We start from the raw sequence: 20,662 nt of genomic DNA on the forward strand, positions 1-20,662 counted from the left end.
TTCTTTTGCTAGATCTTTTCTTGTGCTTCTTTTTTGACTAAAACAGAATAACAGAATACGTAGCCGTTGTATACGCTCAAGCACATTTACATAATATACATTCACTTGGAAACAGTGCAGAAGGCGGCACGTATACGCAGTGATTTTTATAACGAGGCCATAAACATGGCACCATAGTTTACCCACAGAAGACATTCATAAAGAGATGAAAAAAAAGTTTGTTCTTTGGTCTGAGAAACTTTTGCCAATTTCTTACTCAAAGAACGGAATTTCTCCATTTTTCAAGGTTGACCAAAGCATCTCCAGTTTGTTTAATTCTCTTTCTTGGCTTTCCAACGCAGACGTGAAGAATGGCTTGACATCGACAGCGTCGTGCGGTAGCGACGACGGGGACGGCTGCTACGTCAACGTCCAGCGTCCCTATTCGCTGGAAATGTCCGCCAGGTCGGCCTCGGTCAAGACGCCCAAGGCGGAGCGGCCGCGCAGCAACACGTCGGAGGCCAAGCTGGAGGCCAAGAAGCGAGTCATCCGCATGCTGGTGGTGATCGTGGTCCTCTTCTTTCTGTGCTGGATGCCGCTGTACTGCGCCAACACCTGGCGGGCGTTTGACGACGCTTCGGCCAAAAAAGCCCTCTCGGGCGCCCCCATTGCTTTCATTCATCTGCTGAGCTACACCTCCGCCTGCGTCAACCCCATCATCTACTGCTTCATGAACACCCGTTTCCGGAAGGCTCTGCTCGCGACGTTCTCCTGCTGCGCCGCGCCTCGCCGTTGCCGACGCCGGCGGCGCGGGCTGAGGGACAACGAGGAGGACGCCACGGCCATGGGACCCTCCATGTCCAAGTTCAGTTACACGACAGTCAGCACCATGGGAACCTGCTGAGGCACTTCTTGTCAGGAAGAGACAGTTACTATGGCAACGCGGTACACAACATCCGCTGTGTTGAGGCCAAAGTGAAAACATTCGGCGTATTGTAGCAAACGTCCAAGCTTAAACCGGTGATTGTGAGCAAATAAAAAGGGGATGCTAGAAATCCCACTGTACCTCAATTGAAACACACAAAAATTGAGTATAAATATCTCAAGGCGGATTACAGGTTGAGGTGTTAAATCAGGGGTGTCCAAACTTTGGCGTGGGGGCCGCTCTCCCTTATTTTAATTTTCTGTATTTTTGCAGTCTGTGACATATCCTTAAAGCAACTGAAACGGCGGATTTCTACCACTACTCTGACTTCATTGGTTTTGTACTTGCTGTGGCGTTTAAAATTTTGCAAAAACGCAAAAGGAACTACAGGGAGTCCTCGGTCTACGACTGAGATCCGCTCCTGCAGTAGCGCCTTAACTCGAATTTCCTGTTAAGTCGGATTCCACCATTAAAGTCACAATTTACCTCAAAATACTTAGTATAAAAAAACAAATACATTGAAATAAACAAGATAATGTACTTAGAATTACTGCTGAGAGGTGGATGGAGAAGAAGAAGGGGAGGCTGTGCTTAGCTGTTGCGAAGGAACCTGGTCCTCAATCTTCTCCATCTCGACAAGTATCAAAGAACCTCGTTTTGTGATCATTGTATCCGACGTCAGACCGGAACCCTTCACGTGCGCTAAAATACGGGCTTTGTCTTTAATAATTGTCACCACGGTTGACCGACTGAAACCTCGGTGGTGTTGCTGTCTCTCCTTTCTCGAATCGTTTTAAGATCTTGAGCTTCGTTTCCATGGTAATGGATTTTCTTTTGGCCGCAGAAGCATCGCTAAAAGACGCAGCTTTCTTCTTTGGGGCGATAATGTCTAAAAAGGAGGGCAAAAAAAAATACAAAGATTTTCCCGGCGCACAAACACGGGACAAGCATTAGGCAGACAAAATGGCGGACGGGGGATGGGCGTTGCAATGTTGTTCTCGAGACCGTCTTAACCCGACGACTCCCTGTTTAAGTAAAATGGTATCAACATTCCATAGTGAATAAACAGAATTCCACTACAGCAGTAAAGTGCATCAATAACAGTCGATAGCTCCACTTTCTTAGTACAGATTGATTTTGTTTGGGTTGTGAATGCGTACCCTACTTAGGACAGGGACGGATCTATTCAGGCGAGATACAGGCCTGCGGACCACTGCAAAATTGATTTTTTTCAATTATGAATAGATAATATATACTGTATATAAAACGCGATACAATAGCTGAGCATATGTTTACCTACAGTGATGGATTGATTTTAGCATCATACTGTAAAAAAAATTACCGGTCAAATACGGTCAAATTGGCTCTTCCGTCATTTAGTTTTTTGTCTTTTATATGCAAATAGTGGAAGAGAAGGTTTGGACACCCCTCTGTTAAATAATGAGACATGCCAACTGAGTGGTCATTAAATGAAGAAAAAAAAAATGTTGTGAAATGTTTGTGCGCGCTATTTATAGATCTGATTGTTATCAACGCTAATTGAGCTGCCTTGTGTAAAAAGTGCCTGCTTGTTAATATCGTTCTCGTCAGCGCAGATGTCGATTGAAAGGTCTCACTCCAAACTGTGTACATTGCTCCGCGACGTGTCTTGTGAATGAGTGACCGCTCGTGGCGCGTTCCTTCGGGTTAGCATTAGCCATGTGGATATGCTACGGTAACACGACGGGGATTTGGACATTTTTCTTGAATCTGTACTGATAGGCTTGTTTGGAATTTCCTTGATTGGGTCTTTGTATCGATAGTATTGCTTTCCATAGATATTTTGACATCTATAACCTCTTCCCATTGATAACATGATGTTGTACTTCTTTAAATTAATCCACAGCGTCTCTGCTGGTGGCCTCCAAGTAGTGCACTCGATTCCGCCCCCGATTCGCTTCAGGACGCGAATAATCACCGATCAATTCCACACAATCCAGAATGCACTCGATTAATTAGTAGATTATGATGCCCATTCATAACTGTAATAGTCCAATCTAAATTGGACGCAAGTTGCTTTCTTGTGTGTTTTTCTGCACTGATAATATTTCTTCATCTTTCATAGGTAATTGATGATCAAATTATTGATGTGACATTGAATTTGGCCATGTTAATTGGTGGTATGGATTGAAAGATGCCATTAGGACTGAAATTTAACTTTAGGAATGGCACATTAAGGACAATCTCGTCATAGAATTATTAAACTCTGCTTCCAAACACCATCATTTATAACTTCTAATGAGGTTTGTTTGTTCTTAAACAACGAGGTGGCGGCAGCGTTCGATATTTAACCGCAGCACCGGGGGAATCGTGTAATTACTTGTAAATAAGTTCGGGCCTTTTTTCAGCGACTCCACGGTCCCGCAGTGCTAACACGCAAGCGTCATCATTACTGCCAGGATTGGACCAGAATTATAAAGAACTTGCGGTTTAATTGTTATTGCTGCTCGATGCCGATGACTCCACGGTGGTTGCTCGGAGTGTAAACCACTTACTGAATGAATCACAGGTTAGAAGGGCATTCTCCGTTGTCTGTCTAAATACCGTTGAGCAAAAAAAAGAAAAGTATAGGACTGCAATATCGACTGGGTTTATGAGTGACGATTAAGGAGCGTCCCCCGGCAAGGTTTGAGAGAATAATTTCCCGGCGGTGTCACAAAAGTTGCGTGACGTGGACGCACACCTCGGCTCGCTGACGGCAGCTTATTACATTTGTTGTGACAAATCGGTGCCACTCATTTTCCTTCTAGTCTAATTCATACTGAGGACGTACAGTACTGGATGTGACATGCAAATGATGGATATGCTGCACGTAAGCTGCGGTACACCCAGTTAAATATTTCAAAGAATGAGATAATAAAGTGACTTTTTCGAGTTTTAACTGCATGTCTTGATGGGGCACTGCTAGTGAACGTCAGCCTTAGCGTACTATCAACTGTGTACCGGTGCGCTACTAGATACATGCTGTGAAGGTGATTTTCTTTGTAATGATTAAGATGGGGACTGGTTTCTTGAAAGTTCCCCAAGAACTGCAAAATGTAATCTCATATGAGAAGAAATTCCCAAAACATACGATTAGACCGTGGACTTATTTTTTGGGTTTCTGAAGCAATTTACAGTTGACCCCGAGAACAGGGGGGGGGGGGGGTTGCTGTTGAAGGTTTTGAAATGCAACATGAAATGAAGAAAATGTCAACAACACTCCCCACCAAATACGAATGGATGGTTCGTTGAAGACCCGAGACCAGGAGTGTCAAACTCAATTTTGTCATGGGCCGCATTGTAGTTACGGTTTCCCTCAGAGGCACGTTATGACTGTAAAGTCCTAAAAATGTTTAATAGTCATCATAACACCACACCAATTTTTTCAACTTAGTACTGAACATTTTTTTTCCCATCTGTTGTTCATGTTTGGTAAAAAAATGCTTGCAGAATCCCAACATTTTCTTTTATGATGTATGACAATTTGAATTTCTGGTACAGCCTTTAACAAGAATCTTGGAAGTTGCAACACAAGATTTTCCCTCGCAGGCCACATAAAATCATGTGGCGGCCCAGATCTGGTCCCCGGGCCTTGAGTTTGACACCTGCACTCTAGACTTCTGATCACGCTGCCGGTTGAACCTGCCGCTCGTCGCCGTGAGGACCACACAAAGCGGTTCCGGGGTGATTGATTTATCACTCCCACCAAGCCTCGAGCTTGTGATCACCATGCTTGATGAGGGCAATTGTTCCTCTTAACATTATTTGTGGCCCTTTCTTGGAGTTATTGGATGCCGCGCGGAAAGTGTCGCTGACAAATGGAGCCGGCGCTCTTTGGGGAAATGTTGCAAGTGGACGATAAAGATGCCGTCTACAAGAAGTGCACGAGAAGAGTTGAAGGCAATATTAAGTTTGCAGTCTGGTCTGAGTTTTAATTCTGATATCTGTGGGGAGCGAAAGAAAGGGAAGGGAAAAAACACATTAAACATTATTCCACCTTAGTGTAGTGGAAGATTTTGAAGTTTATGGTCTGGGGACCTGTCAGGGAAATTATCTGACGAGCCAAATAATACGAAATCCAAATGAATTCTGGCTTATCATTCAGAAGCAATTTCAAGAAGCGCAACTGGTTTGAATGTAATAGTGCTTGGCATAGTGTCGAGAAAAAAAAAAGAAAAAAAAAAGCTGTTTTATAGAACACTCCACAAACGACTTAGATTTCACAGCACAATCATAGATCTATGTATGTGCGTGGCCATCTGCTTGAATTACTAAATTCATTATCCAAGGTTGGTGACAATTGGTTGAAAATAATCTGGTCTAAAATAAAGGATGAAATGAAGAAATAAACAAAAAAAAAGGTAGAGCAATTGGGTTTCTTTTCTAAAGCTAAATCTTAAATCGAAAATCAGCGGGGACGGTGAGGGCTCAGTCGCAAATGACCGTTCTAGAATTTAGTGCAGATTCTGATTCCAAATAAGGCGAAAATATCTCTTCACTCCACAATGAAGTCATTTGCAATATCAGTCACTCACATTTGAAAAATGTACGGATGTGGTCAGTCATGCCCGCAGATATAAAGTTACGGGTGTGGTCCACCGGTCATGCCCGCAGATATAAAGGTGCACGCGCGCATCGCATCTGCAGTAAATAGAAGGCCCTTGCGAGAACGCGTCTTTATGTGCATTTCCTGTTTCCGGGTGAATACTGATTGTTGAGGCTGAGGCTTGTTTTGTTACCAACGTTTATGAAAAACACGTTAATGAATGTCAAGAGTATACAAAATAAGCAACGTCTTTCAATATCTATTTTTTCCATTTTTTTTTTTCTGCTCGACTGTGCAAATTTGCAAGTGCGATGGCGAGTTGGCGCATACCCGTCAAATGTGAGTGACTGCAATATGGCATTTTAAAACATGTTTTTTTTCTGGTTGTCTGACTACATACTTTCAACCAGACACGCAGGAGAATATACAGTGGACGTTCGGATGCCATCAAAATGTAAAGTGGAGGATAATTTACATTTTACACTGCTTTGTTCAGTCAACTAACCATATTTGGATGACGTGCCAAGTATTCAATTCATTCCCTTTTTAAAAAAAAAAAACATTCTTCATTCACACAGATTTATGTGGAGAATTATTGCTAACGGTTGTAAAATGTTGTCCAAGAGGATGTTGGTGAAAGGAGGAATTCTTGCTGATGCAACCGTAAAGATGTCCAGAACGTTAGATTCGGGCGCCGAGTCGTAGCGCATGATAATAAAGATGAAAGGCCATGTCTTGTGGGAGTCACGCATCCGGCCATTGTTTGAATGCTCACCATCTCTGAGGCGGATTTCAGATTAGTGCAACAGGCTTACACCAAATGTCAACACGACTACACGGAGGCTTTTTATCTTTCCATTTTTTGTTAATACACCAGCAACATGCATTCCTGCTCATCCGCGTCTTCGAGATTGAAAAAGTCGTGTGGCACTTGAGATTGAAATCCTCTCGCCGATGTACAATGAATGCATCCTCTCATTTTGTGACGCTGTGTAAAGAAAGCGTCTCAGCGATGTGGCCGATGGTGTGCCGCCATGTTTCCGAGCAGCTTGCTGGTGCCGAAGGCCACGTTGAAGACTGAAGAGTTAGGGAAGCGTGCAAGGGCACTCTTATGTCCACTTGAATTGTCCCACTCACCAGGCCACCCCGGCATTAAATGTCGCTTGATTGTACGCTATCAGTACTTTCTCTAATCCCTAATGTATTTATATGGGTCAGTGTTGACTGGAACCAAATGGCAAACCCGCTTCAGGCTTTGACTTGACATCACATCACGGTAACGCAGCAGAAATGAATGTGACGGTTGTCTTTTCTAGAACGGAGTGACGGTGTAAAAAGTGTGCTTTATTGTGACAACTGTCGACAAACGCGGAAAGAATCTTTGTGCAACTGTGAGGCCTTACGTGTTTACATGTGCTTTGATTATAATCTGAAGTATCAGCTGATGTTGCGTCACGGAGGAGGAACAACAAGTCTACCTCCGGCATGGATGTGCAGGAAGGAAGCTCCTCACAATATGGAACGTTCGTGTACTAAAGTGTTTTTTTTTTTCCCCCTTCCACTGCTGCTGCTTGTTTGTGCAATATTTAAAATAAAGTCTCATTAAATGTAACCGCTATGTGTTTAGTCCAAATCTTGAATTTTCTTTTAACTTCATTCGATTGCGCAAGAATGATCACGTAAAAACAATCTTGTTATACAATATATATTTATTTTAAATGGGACGGGAGGATTGACATTTTTTTGCAAGTGGTGATTAAAGCCTAATAATGTTGCCTTGATAAGTTATCTTACAAGCGTATGTTAGTGTTACGAGCATATATAGCTTCTGAACAACGGCACCTGTGCCGCTCGCAATCATGTAGTAAATTCCATTTCGAATCCAATTTCTTCATGGCACGATATTAACGAACAATCAACAGTCTTGATGACAAATTAGATCAATGGATCAAATGTTATGCTTGAATATAAGTGGTCACATCTGCAAAAAAAAAAAAAAAAAAAAAATCAATAAAAAAATGTTAAGCAATAACAAATCTTAAAAGTCAGTGAAGCAGACATCACTTGGTGCATTTAAAACTTAATATGTGTATGGTTTACATTTTCTCGTTTGTTTTCCAATGTAGACTAAATGCAGGTAATAAATTAAAAGACGCATTTACTGCACGATAAGGCGCACTGTATTATAAGGCGCACCTTCAATGAATGGCCTATTTTAAAACCTTTTCATATATAAGGCGCACCTTCAATGAATGGCCTATCTTAAAACTTTTTTTTAAAATAAGGCGCACCGCATTCATTATAAGACGCATAAAATAGACGCTACAGTAGAGGCTGGCGTTACATTAGGCATCCATCATCTGGAGCTGCACTAAAGGCTCAATATCGATCCATATATAAGGTGCACCGGATTATAAGGCGCATCGTCGGCTTTTGAGAAAAATAAAGGCTTTCAGGTGCGCCTTACAGTGCGCAAAATACGGTACACATGCAACTGTTTGAGCCTGGAATAGAATACACTAATGGTTCCTTTAAAAAAAGAGAAACAAAAAAAGTTAGTTAAACAGAATTTTGCAAAGGATAGCGGTCGACTTTAAATGTTTCTCTGTTGTTTGACTCATAATCCTTTGACCAAAATACTAAAATGCCACGCGAGTCGCCCAAAAGCAACGGCTAATGGAGCGGACGGCAAACGTGCATTCGGAACCATTAGCCCGACCTTCCAGTGACAGCTTGACACGTGTTTGACATTTTAATTGTGACAGATAAGAGTGACCATGAAGATGTAATCATCTCCAAGCGCTGCACATCATTTCCATACCGGGCGAAACGGAGGACTACTGATTAAAAGGGTGTACTTGGTATCAATGGATGGGGATGGGAGCTGCCCGTGTGCGCTCCGAACGGACCGGCGTTCAGCCCGGCGAGTCGATGTGGGATTTCATTGTCCTTACGACTGAATAATGAGGACCGAACGCTTTTAGCGGCAGGCAAATTAAGCAATTGTTTTAAATTGTGCTGCTGTCAGTGGGTTTTCTTTGCTGATAAAAAGCCACTTGACAGATTGAAAAGGTGGACCCTCAGGTTTTTTCAGGGTCTTGGAACATTGGCTGTTCGGCGAACATCGTATAATGCGCATTCATGAGGATTGCCTCTACTCTCCCCGTCATTCCGAGTGATTGACAACATGGCCACGTCCACATTGAAAGGCAGACAATGCATGTCAGAGCGGAGAGAAGCGTTCTTTTCAGCTTCTCTTTTCTGTTGTGTTAGGCTAAGCCAAAGCACTGAACGCTGTCTCACCAAACGCCCAGATTCTGATGTTTGGTGAGACAGCAAACCAGCATCTGATAGTACAGGTTCCAGTTTTTATGGAACAGTTTCGGTCATAAACCAGCGGCACGGGGGCAGACCCAAATGCAGGACTCCCAGGCAAAGGCATAATGTTCAGAGTGGTTTTGTTCCCAACAAAGGTCATACACAGTTTAAGCAGTCCAAGAAGGGAGAGGCACAAAAATGCTAGGTTAGAGGCCAGGCTCGAAAACATGAAACGAGGTCCGATGGTTTACGAGGCAAAACTTGGAAACATGAACAAAAACGTGACTTGACTATGGTGGCACAGGCTCGCTGTGACAAAGGGTTGCTCTACACTGAACTTGCAACTCACGCACAGTAGCGGAGTAACCCGAGATCCCGGGAAACATACGCAAGGAAATGGCAAATGCCGATGACACATTTACCACTTAAGTACTTGGTCAATTCGACTCCCGAATGCAACACAGCTGTGACAAATGTCAGAGGTGGCACTGGCCAGAGCAGTGGCCTGGCCAAGTCCTTCACAGGATGCCACGCCCACGGCAGTGGCCAGGGCATGCCCATGACAAGTTTCCTTGTTATGAAACAGCGCAAACAGATCAACTGAAACACACAATACCACTCATTGAAAAATTCTAAATGCTTTGCGAAGATAAAGTTGGTTGTTACCGGTTCTGGCTGACATTCTTATCTAACCAACACAATGTAGAGGAAACCTGCTATGTGAAACCAGTAAAAGTGTGAAACACTGCGGAAACGGCCAGACAAAAGCCCCTGGACGACGTTCGAGCTTTTGTGCTTTGAATGTGTTGGCCTCTCAAATGTCTCCAAAAGATAATTTGCGATTACGTTTTGGTGCGGGGGGGGAATCTGCGAGTGCGCGATGATAAAAGAATGTTAACATGTTTGATATGTTCGATCACAAATCCTTCCCAAGGACTCCCTGATAGTGACATCCAATTACAGTTCTTCAAGTTCTTCTCTTGCCAATGTCAACAGGCTTTATTCGGGGCCTTACTAATTTGAAGGGCAACAGCACACAAACGGTCTCCATAGCAGCGATCGAGGGAAAAAAATCTTTTAAACAGAACAAATTAAAGAACGGAAGGGAAGTTTGTGACAATTTTCTTTTAATAGAACACTTACTAAACGGAACCAATCCATTGAGTCGATTTCTGTGTCACTTAGCAACTGACTGTGTGATACTCAATCAAAATAAATAAATAAATAAACGCACGCTTGTCTCCCTACAAAGGTTACAGATTGTAACAATGTGATGAACAGAAAGTGAAACTCTGCGGACCAAAATTTCTCTATTGTGTAGTTGAAAAAAAAAAAAATATATATATATATACTAAATAATCACATACAATGGTTGAGGAAATACAAAACACAACATAAAGCGCAGCAGTAAATGATTTTGCTGCCAAACCCACAATGAAATGTTCAAAGTTGACCTCACATAAAATGTAATAAACATTTTGATGAGGTTTTAAATTAATGTCAAATCAAGGACTAAGGGTGAAATTCATTGGGGTTTTTTTGTACGTGATGGGAAAAGAGTTGCGTGTTTTCAATTCCTTTTTACACCTAAATGAGTTATTGAGTCAAATAATGTTGCTCGGAGGCCCTGCAAAATCATGTTTTTCCTTTTCAGGCCGCAAATTATTCGAGACGGAATCCACAGCCCATCTGCTGGTGGCAGTCAAGGAGAGCGCTTTATTTTTTCTCATTTGTTTTAAGATATGTTTAATTAAGAATATTTCACACAATGAGCGAGTTCTTGGCATTCAATTCAATGATCTATGATCCATCACTTGGCAAGATTTTATTTCGGTTGTTGATATTTTCAGACGTGTGTCATAAGTAGTGATGTTCATACAAATTTTGTTCCTGACTAATGGACCCATCCGACCTGTCAATCACTCGAACAATAATAGCCAATCAGATAAGCTGCATCGTCTTAACCCCTGGCTTGACACGCCCCTCTCGTCATATTGTCCCACAAGCAATGTTGGTCGTTAGTAGCGTGCGCTTGGAAAAGTTAATGTTATGAAGCAAATGGTCCTCAGATGCGCTTGGGGAACGTGCAATTCTGATGAACCTGATCCTGCGAGCTTTCAAGGGCCCGGGTGATTCATTTTCCAAAGCCTAAAACACAGGTGACAAAGACTCTACGAAGGATTCAGGCTTGCGGAAGAGCCCACGTACAACTAAATGTGAACAATATAAAAAAAAACAGACTTTTAAGACAGAGCACTGGGTTCTTCGATTACGAGCCAAGTCAAGTCACTTATAAAGACTACAATGATATTTTATCCTGTTGGATTTCAATATGAAATTTGTGAGGCGTCATACTTTTTTGCATCGATCGCCGACATTTTGCTGGAACTCTGACATTCCATTCTGCTCCGTCCAAAATCTTAATTCCATCAATATTTCCTTGCGTGAAATAGTTGAGACGATCTCTGCAGAACTCTCTTATACAAGTCTGACGCATTTGGCAAAAAACATACCCCAATATTATCTGGAAGACGCGATAGAGAATCGACTTCAAACATGTTCTGTTCAATTGCCATTTTGGAAGTGGGCGCAGCTGAAGATCGCCATCGGAAAGGTCCTTTGAAATCCTTTCCAGTTTTTTTTTTTTTTTTTTTAACTGGAATGTGCCATAATCTCTGGACCTGGATGGCAACTTGATGTAACGTGCAGCCGTGGACATGTTTTGGCTTAGTGTCAATTGCAAAATGCCGCGTATGTCGCCAATCGGACGCTAATATGCCGCTGTCATTTTATTATTCTACCCCGAGAGTTCGTGTGCCAGCATGGCAGAGTTGTGTGCAAAATTTACGAACAAACCCCGAGTGAATAAATCTAATATATCGCACGGAAATGTTCGTATGTACGCTGAGCTCAGACTTCTGGGGCGTACACACGCTTGATAAATGAGGACCCTAGAGTTGTGGAGTCGGGGATGCGCTAGCCGTTTTATCTTCTCTGATGGGAAGCTCACTTGACAAGCAGTTTTGTTGAAAAAAAAAAAAAAAAACAAAAATAGTTTGGGGAAGTGTTTGCTTTTCCTGCAGTGCACACACAGGAAGATCCATAGTGGCATGATGGACGACCGTGACCAACAACATATTGTCTTCCATTTCCACTTACTGGCGGCTGCAATGTCGAGGCGTCCTGACGCTTTTGCCCAAGCGATGTCTGACATATCTTGGGACCTTTGACCGTTCATTAATCATCTGTGCGGATATACGATGAATATGGCACGCATGGCAAACATGTTTGCGAGTGCAGTCAATGCGTATGTGCATTGAAAATAGAATTTAAAGCCTCTGGAGGTAATTAGCAATGTCACCTGGGCGACGGTCCCTAATGACGACTGATGAGGGGCAGGGAGGAAAGAAAGAGGCGAAATGAGCTGCATCGTCCCCGTCTGAGCAGAGCTGAATTTTAACGCGTTCATTAAACTATGAACCGCTTTCCAGCGGTGGGAAATCAGCAGTTAATTTCAAATAGAGCAAAACATGCACACATCACATAAATGGATGGAATCCAGAAAAATCACACTAAATCTGATGGGAATATCGGAAATATCAGAAATAGGGAGAAGCAATAGTCTCAGCGTTATGAGCGTCATACTTTTCCCTCATTTATAAATGTTCATTATTCCGGCAGATTTTTTTTTCCCCCAGAAGATGTATAGCATTTTCAAGCAGCCTTATAAAATTATAACGGCCTTTTACTTATTGTGATCTGACTTCTGAAGAAGGAAGCGCAAAGGGATTAATTTGTGATTAATTATCGAGGAATCGATGCACAATAGAAACATGGAGAAGGCAGAATCAGTGAACGCCGTGAGCTCCTGTTTCCATTCCAGTGTTTTAGCGCTCGGTGCAGTCAACTTTCTGAACCTGACAATTAAAGGGACCTTTCATTGCTTTAGACGGAATTAATCATCAGTCACACAAAATTCTTTCTGCTCAGTTGAACCTCACCTCAATTGATATTACTTGTCTAGCCAATTATACAGTTTCTGCTCCTAAATGTTCAGAAATTCACATTTATGGAGTGGAAGGGAACACACACATGAGTCATCTGTTATCATTTATTTTCTGTTATTAATTATATCATCAATTATTTGTGAACTACAAATACATATTGCGTGACCGCAATGTGTAGTTATAACGGGTACAGAAAACCACATCAACCGCACCTCCTTAGTCTTCATCTGGCTTGCTTTGTGCTTAGAGCTCCCCTAGACCCCCGACTTTTTTTTCCCAGTTTTAGCGGTGTTGACAGCACCGCATGTCCAATTTATCAGAAGTAATCGCAGGCTCTCCCTCAACACCTTTCACATGTAGGTAAAAATCAACCATGGAATAGAACAGGTGACTTACGAGACTGGATGAAAATCAGTTAGAGTGGAAAATGCTCTCGCTCCTTTTGAGATTCCATCTAGTCCCTTCGGAACCATAGTTGATTTCATGTCCTGTAGACAAGGTTTCACGTTAGCTTCTCTGCATTATTGATCGAGCTCAGTGTCATAGCTGCGACAACGGCTGAAAAAAAAATGTGAAAAGATTCAAATGAACAGGGCTTTTTTTTTTGTCATCATGCTGCTTGAATCTTGCAACAGGTGCAATGATTTTCATCTGAACTGTACGGCGGAGATCAAGAGATAATGAACGGAAAGCTGACGGGAAAAAGACACGCTTCGAAAACAAACTGGTTAAAGCCCAAGTGTCATGCCTACAAACACTCTAAAATAGATATTGTAATGAAAAATACATATCACATTATTCACTTCGTCTATATGAAAAAATAAAAATGAGCGGAGAGCGCGTCATCCATGCTCAAAATTGCGGAAGTCTCTTTCGACATGAAAGTGGTCGCCATATTGGCTGCATATTCTGTCCGTGACGTCACGCTGGGACATTCGCCATTGAAAACACGCTGTGCCAGCTACTATGTGAGATGAACACGCCCTTTGTGACACGGAAGCTCTTTTCGAAGAGAACATCTCACAACCAAGTGAAGTGACCGGGGCAATATCATTTCCAGCCATATTTAGATGATATGCGGATCACAGCCAAACCACCTCCCCGTCCGATCTACCTCCGCGCGAAGGTGATAAAAACAATGCCGCCACCCCAGCCAAAGCCATGTTGACAAGGCCGGTGGCGATCCACAAGGCCAGCGGAGGCTGTCCTTCGGCGGCTGCTGCACGGAAGCCTTCCGACGCGCACATCGACACATTTAACACCCCTGATTTATGGATTAGCCCCCCCCCCGGAACTATTTTATTTTTTTTTATAGTAACTGTATATACGCCTACCTGGGATTTAGAACCCACGAAGCTCTCATCCTTTGCACCTGTGCAATCCATTTTTCACGACGAACTGGGTCTTTTGGAAAAGTATGAAGAGCGAATCCATCCTCCCGAGTGTTCGAGCAATATCCAGCAATACAACGAGCTGGCATTTTGGCTAACACGAAAGAACAACGAGCTACCTTGCAGCAGGTAAAACTAGTATCAACAGACGAGACCGCTTGAATGCGCTACTGCCCTTTACGTCACTTCCTGCTTCTTCTTGAAAACAAATCCCTCGAGAGGATTTTCATAGCGCAAATTACAAAAAGCCATATATGTCAAAATCCTGTTTTGGGGTGAAAAAACAGATGGGTCCATACCGGCTGCCGTTTTTTTCATTAATAACATACTAAAAATCATGCACTTCATGACAGTGGACCTTTAAGGTCAATTTAAATCCTCCATCCAGCCATCTTCTCAGCTGCTTGTCCTCACAAGGGTCGTGGGGAATGCTGGAGCCTATCCCAGTGTTTGTCAAATCGCTTTTCAAAAATCATTATCCATAATGAAGCCCATTTAATTTTATTTCTCTAGGACACTTTACATAAATTTACTAAATCCTCGGTCATTTAAATGACCCCTGTTTTACATTTAAAACATTTCCCCAAGAAATAAACAAATCAGAGGTTTTACCAGTGTCTCGTTTAAGGTTCCAATGTTCTATTGCATCAGTTATCAACTAATATAAAATAAAGTCACCAAGGATTCCTTAAAGAAGCATCAACGTCCTCCTGGGAGCCTCCAGCTGTCAGCATACAAAGATGGCCCTCTGCAGTCTTTCCTTCACATCCACTCACGGTCTGCGTTTCACGAGCCAGCTCAGGCTAAAACTGATCCAACATTCACCGCCAGTGGGGAGGCGCGTCACGGATGATATGCGGAGCAAACATAATTCCCTGCCAGACATCTTGCTTTTAAATCTCGTTGGACGGAAGACGTGCCAAACAGGGGCAAGCGTAGCGATCATAGATTTACTGTATGGATTAAAATAAACACATCCAAAAGTTGATTTTTCAAGATAGATAACGAGACCGTGTGTTTGTAGCATTTCATCTAACATTCCATGCAATTCTAAAAACAGATTCCATTTCAGATTAACAGCTGTGAAATAAAAATACATTATAATAATAAATATTTGCTTAATTTTTGTGCCACATAATTATATTTACCGTAATTCCCACCCCGCAGAGCACACCTGGTTATAAGCCTCACCCAGTACATTTGTAGAGAAAATACCATTTGGTATATACATACGGCGCAGCTGTGTAAAAGCCGCAAGTGCCCACATTGAAACATGAAATATTTACAAAGAAAGATGGAACAAAGTGTTTAACGGTACCGCCGCTATGCTAACGCTAGCACCGCGCTAACAGGGTTGGTTTAAAAAAAAAAAAAAAAAAAAAAACATACCGGTAAAAATCACTGAGACACGGCAGTAACACACTAGCACAGGGCTAACAGGGCCGGACCGGTAAAGGTCACTTCCTCGGCACATGTATTCCACCGGTCTCACTCTTACCTTTTCCGCTCAAGTGCGCCCTTTGGGCCGTTAGTAAAAATGCACAAATTAGCCGCATCACTGCATAAACCGCAGGGTTGAAAGCGTGTGGAAAAAAAAAGTCACCATTTATAGGCCGGAAATTACGGTCGTAAGGGCCGCTCAGAATTTAAATGACCCCCGATATGAAAAGTTTCCCCATGCACAAAGGGTTTATGGAAATGTTTTTTTCCTTGACCCACGCAACACTGATCCATCCAAGATCACGAACACAGGGAGATGGATTTGCCATAATCCCGTTCAAAGACTAGGAGGAGGGAAAAAAAAACTAATGCAGTGCTAAATTGTTTCATCAAGTTTGATTAAAAATGGTCGGTGCATTTACGTGATACTCTTGTTGACAAAGCACTCCCAAGGAGATGGATGTGGTGTTTGAAGGCGTTCCAGGTGAGAGATGCACCTGCACCTGTCACGGAGATTTCTTGTAACATAACCTCTGTGCGTGTTTTATTTGTTTAGGTTTGTTTTTTTTTTTTTTTGCGTCCAACAACACAAGGAATAACCAGGCCTTGAGATCTGTCTACCTGGAAAAAAAAAAAGAAGCTTGATAAGGACTTCAAGTTTTCTGCTAGTGGGCGGAAAAAAGCTCGACAGCGACACGGCCGGAGCCTCCGCGAGTGGGGCTGGCTCGCTGTGGCTTAAGCGTCTGGAATCCCCCCAGTGGAAGTTTGGGTCTGGACGGGATTAACCGACTCAACGGTCCGGCGAGGAGAAGCGGCGGTAGCGCTTCCAGAAGGGCTTTACGCCCGCGTCTTCCATCCACGCGGAATAAATCCAGATAGCCGGTAAACAGTACTTTGCTTGAGGGATGGAATCACATGGCCAATTAAAACAATCACTGCTGTAAACATGGTCCAAAGTAAGAATCCTGATAGTGTACGTTGGGATCGTTTAATGGCTGATTAGGTCAGCCGTCAGACTCGGTTGAGCAGCATTACGCGTTTGTGGTAAATAATCAGTACAGAACATTATGGTCATTGCCCAAGGATTTTGGTACTGGACTTGGATTATTAAAATTAATCATTGCTGAGCATCTTTTTAATTTCCATGGTGCTGTGACTCTCTGCGCTTCAGTTGATGAAAGTGAATGTGGGTAATTTATTCCCGAATCAAAAGTGAGCGTCTTTGTAAAGACATTTGAGCGGATCTCGTTTTGCAGGTGAACCCAACGCTGTGGCCGCTGGGTTCATATCAAAAATTTACAAAGCCATCAGACTTGCTTTGTAAAACCCACTAAATCTGAGCAGTATTCCAAATTCAGCCTCTTGCTGTGGTTTAAAATAGAGGATGTTGGACAAGCTCGGGTGACGCGATATTTTAGGTCCGGGACGGATAAGCGCTGCACTTTGAACCCGACGGAGGTCAAACCAGGCGCACTATTTTTACTCGCCAAGCCGCTTACGTGTCTTTCATAACAGCAGTTCGTATGACGTGACTTGCTGATGAAAACATCTGTATTGATTTAATTATGAGCTTCCTGTTTGACTTTGTTAGTTCGAGAGGCTGAAATGTCACATGCCTCTCTGATATTGCCTATTGGGCAGAATTATTGAAACCATCAACAAAATGCTCAAGTCTTTGCCCACAGAGCAACACTTCAGGTCCTGTTGATTTGTATTTTTTTTTTTAACCAGGATGCTCAAGCACAACACATTTGTAATTTGTTTGGGCAGATAAAGTGGACTTCACTGTGCGGTGTAATAATGAGATTCTAAATAAAAGACAGCTCAGCAGCCTTCTTACAATCTGTGCCCAGGACAAAAGGTCCCCTGCACAGCTGTGCTGCCGAAAACACCACGTTATAATCCCTGCTCTGCCATTCGGATCGCTCAGCCCCGAAAGCCTCCAAAATCCGCTTTTCAATTGCATCAGCCCGTCCGGCGGAACACGCTGCAGCTCAAGTGACTACCGGCAACCGTGGACCCAAATATTTCCCTGATGATCTGATAGATTTTAATGGGCGGCTGCACCGGCACTGCGCCTGGCGTGTATAATGTGGCCGCTGCTATGATTCAAAAGATGATAACTGCACAGGTGTTATTGGGGATATTCTATTCTATCAGACAGTCACCGCCCATAGAGCAAGGACCAATTGAGTCTGCTCACACTTAAAACATCTCCAACTCTCAAAATGGTTACGAACACAAGTGGAAATAAAACCAAGACTGATCAGGAAAAAACCCCAAAACAGATTATCGTAATTTTTTCACACGCTTTCAACCCTGCGGCTGATGCGGTTAATTTGTGCATTTTTCCAAACGGCCGCAAGGGGGCACTCGAGCGGAAAAGGTAAGAATGAGACCGGTGGAATATATGTGCCGAGGAAGTGACTTTTACCGGCCCTATTAGCGCTGCACTAGCGTTAGTGCTGTGCTAGCGTGTTGCTGCTGTGTTACTGGCGTGTCTCAGTGATATTTACCGGTAAGTTTTATTTTAACCGGCCCTGTTAGCGTTAGCACATTGTAGCGAGTTGAATTTCAGACAGCGAATTGTAGCAACTATTGAAAATGTGATCACTTTACATTTCAAATTCAAACCCTGTTTTCTGTGGCATTCCAAATTCAAGTCCTGGTGGCACAAATTTTCTTCCATAGGTGCGCTCTGTAGGCCGGGAATTGCGGTAGCTTACTTCAGCTAAACCAGCTTTGCGCAATATTAACCTGAAGGCTGTATAGCGGATAACATGGCGGCAGTAATCTGCCATTCTGCTAATTGATCCATCCTAAAACAAAATAAAAACCAAAAAAAAAAACAACAACAAACAAAACAATGTGGTGACCTACCGATGGTAGCTGACGGGATGTCCAGAGGTGCGTGACAACACAGGAAAACTAGCAGCTAACCAGTCAGCAGCAAGCTAATGTGAGGCTAGCGGTTTACGTCTGCACTCAATCAACTTCTTTTAAACATCTGCAAAGGTTGACTCAAGTTAACTGGACTGTTCTCATTTGTTGAAGATGTTTCTCTTTTAATGAAAAAGTTATTTTTTTTTAAATTCAAATGTATTCATTTTGGTGTGGACTCACTCTATTCATGCGTCAGTGTATTTTCTGGAGGGGGGGGGGGGTTAACTGCTGTTGCTGTTGTTGTCCAATGTGCTTAGTGAAATGACCATGAATTCTCTTCTGTCAAGGGCAAGGTAAAAAAATTATTAAAAAATAACAGTAATAAAGTGCCAGTGCCCCAAAACGTAAAGTCCCCCAATGTGATTCATTCAAAGTATTGAAATTCAATCCGCGGTAAGACTGTCATGGCAGTTTGACAGATAGTGGGAGCTGGTTCAATTGTGTCTGATCTAAAAATGCCATTCCGCACTCTTGCGATCAGTCTTTTGCCTTTCGTAATGGCAGTAATTTCACATCGGAGCACAAAAGACCACCTATCACTCTCTGCGACGCTGACGTATGGGCAGAAACTCCATTTAGGTGATTGAGCTAACCTAGAGCAGGTTATTTGGTCCCAAATTCAGAACATCCATACATACATATTAGGTTTTCTTTGCATTGGGAACGACACTCCCAGGCCTTAAGATGACTTAAGGGAGCAAAGATAACAGAAATAACAAGATACGAGCTATCTTTCTGTCTGGGTGCTGCCATTTAATTTCAGTTCCTTGCGGTGTGCTGTTGCCAGTAGCAACCGGGGTTGAGAGTTTTCCTTATGGTCAGACGCCAGCATAATGTTCTACCTATTAAATAAGACGTTTCGTTCTAAAGTGGGCAGTATGGCAACCCAGTGCGATTAAAGATGTTTTTTTGCTGTTGATGGACTAGAACTCCACTTTTCAAAAAAATTCCCCATAAATGCAATTGACTTTATTTGCTTTGGTATTTGCTTTGGACAGAATAAAAATATTAAATATTCTCTTCAGTACTGCACGGGAAAGATATATACATATACGGGGAAAATGAATTTGCGTTAAATACATGAAAAATTCAACTCACCATAATGAATAGCCGTTATGCATCATCCTCTCAAGTAACTGTGCCTCGATGCTTTAATTTATTCTTCTTATTGTGGTCGCTGAAAGCGGGATGTTTAATTTAAACCTTTTTTTTTTTTATTATTTTTACTGCAACTTCTTGGAAAAGTTTGCTCCAAATGTCCTTAATTGCGTGTAAAATCAGTTCTTCCTCAATCGTTAGAGTAGCTTCTTAGCTTTACCAATTCGATCCACGACCAGGAATGTCGCTTTTAGCGCGGACATATTTGTGCAAGTAGTGGTCTTTCTTTCTGTCCTCTATGTTCCCGTTTTCTTCTTTCAAAATATTCTAAGGGCTTTTCTTCAACGCTGGATGATTTGACCCCATGAGCCCGTTTTTATGGTTTCACGGCTACATTAGGAAGTCGGTCAACGCATACCTCAATGATGTGGGCCTTGTCAATCACCTGCTGGGATGAAGCCATAACACAAATAGAAATTTTGGTCATTTCTTTGAAATACAGCTTTCTTTTTGCAGGCAACCTGTGACCCCTCTGTTGCCTCATCGTTGTCTTGTTTATCCTTCCCAAAGAAACTCTCCAGTGAACTAGTTTCTGGTTCAATTTACGTGGGCTAGCTTGAATTACTGACGCAAGAAAGAGACACGGCAAAGAGTCAAGCGCGTAAATGAGGAGAGGGCGGAAGTGGTTGTCTTTCAAAATAAGACACTCGGAAGAAGAAAAAGTATTATTCGTTCTTTGCGGCCACTGGTCTTAAAAAAAAAAAAAAAAAAAAAAGACTGGATAGCGCATATACGTCTAGCGGTCGATTGGTTGAAGCCACTGGCTCCCATCTTGGTTCTCCCAAAACGTGTGGAGGACACGTTTACAGGTTGGATTATGGTGGGATTTGCCCTCAAAATTTGGCATGTAGAATTAAAACTGGTCGTGTGAGCTTGACATTTTTTCCAATTCTGGTCACATGAAGGATTTTTAATTCGACTTGGTAAGCCAATA

General features: G+C 42.6%; 1 protein-coding gene and 1 long non-coding RNA gene across 4 annotated transcripts in view; one reads left to right on the plus strand and one right to left on the minus strand.

Moving 5' to 3' along the window:
- cckbrb (cholecystokinin B receptor b) overlaps positions 1-883 on the plus strand; it is a 17,518-nt gene extending 16,635 nt beyond the window's left edge. The window contains exon 5 of the mRNA XM_061842408.1: positions 342-883. Coding sequence (XP_061698392.1) covers positions 342-883 — 542 coding nt within the window. The remainder of the gene's footprint in view (positions 1-341) is intronic.
- LOC133512617 (uncharacterized) overlaps positions 1-20,348 on the minus strand; it is a 21,716-nt gene extending 1,368 nt beyond the window's left edge. Inside the window, exons 1-4 of one of the 3 annotated variants that reach the window (XR_009798223.1) lie at positions 19,669-20,348; positions 18,751-18,849; positions 18,508-18,634; positions 13,193-13,284 (exon numbers count right to left, since the gene is read on the minus strand). This is a non-coding gene — a long non-coding RNA (uncharacterized LOC133512617). Of the gene's footprint in view, positions 1-13,192; positions 13,285-14,754; positions 15,141-18,507; positions 18,635-18,750; positions 18,850-19,668 lie in introns of those variants that run through there. The other 2 variants (XR_009798224.1, XR_009798225.1) reach the window with 2 other exon arrangements.
- Between the last annotated feature and the right edge of the window lie 314 nt (positions 20,349-20,662).

The sequence above is a fragment of the Syngnathoides biaculeatus genome, chromosome 14 (assembly GCF_019802595.1).
Source record: "Syngnathoides biaculeatus isolate LvHL_M chromosome 14, ASM1980259v1, whole genome shotgun sequence".
NCBI lineage: Eukaryota > Metazoa > Chordata > Actinopteri > Syngnathiformes > Syngnathidae > Syngnathoides > Syngnathoides biaculeatus.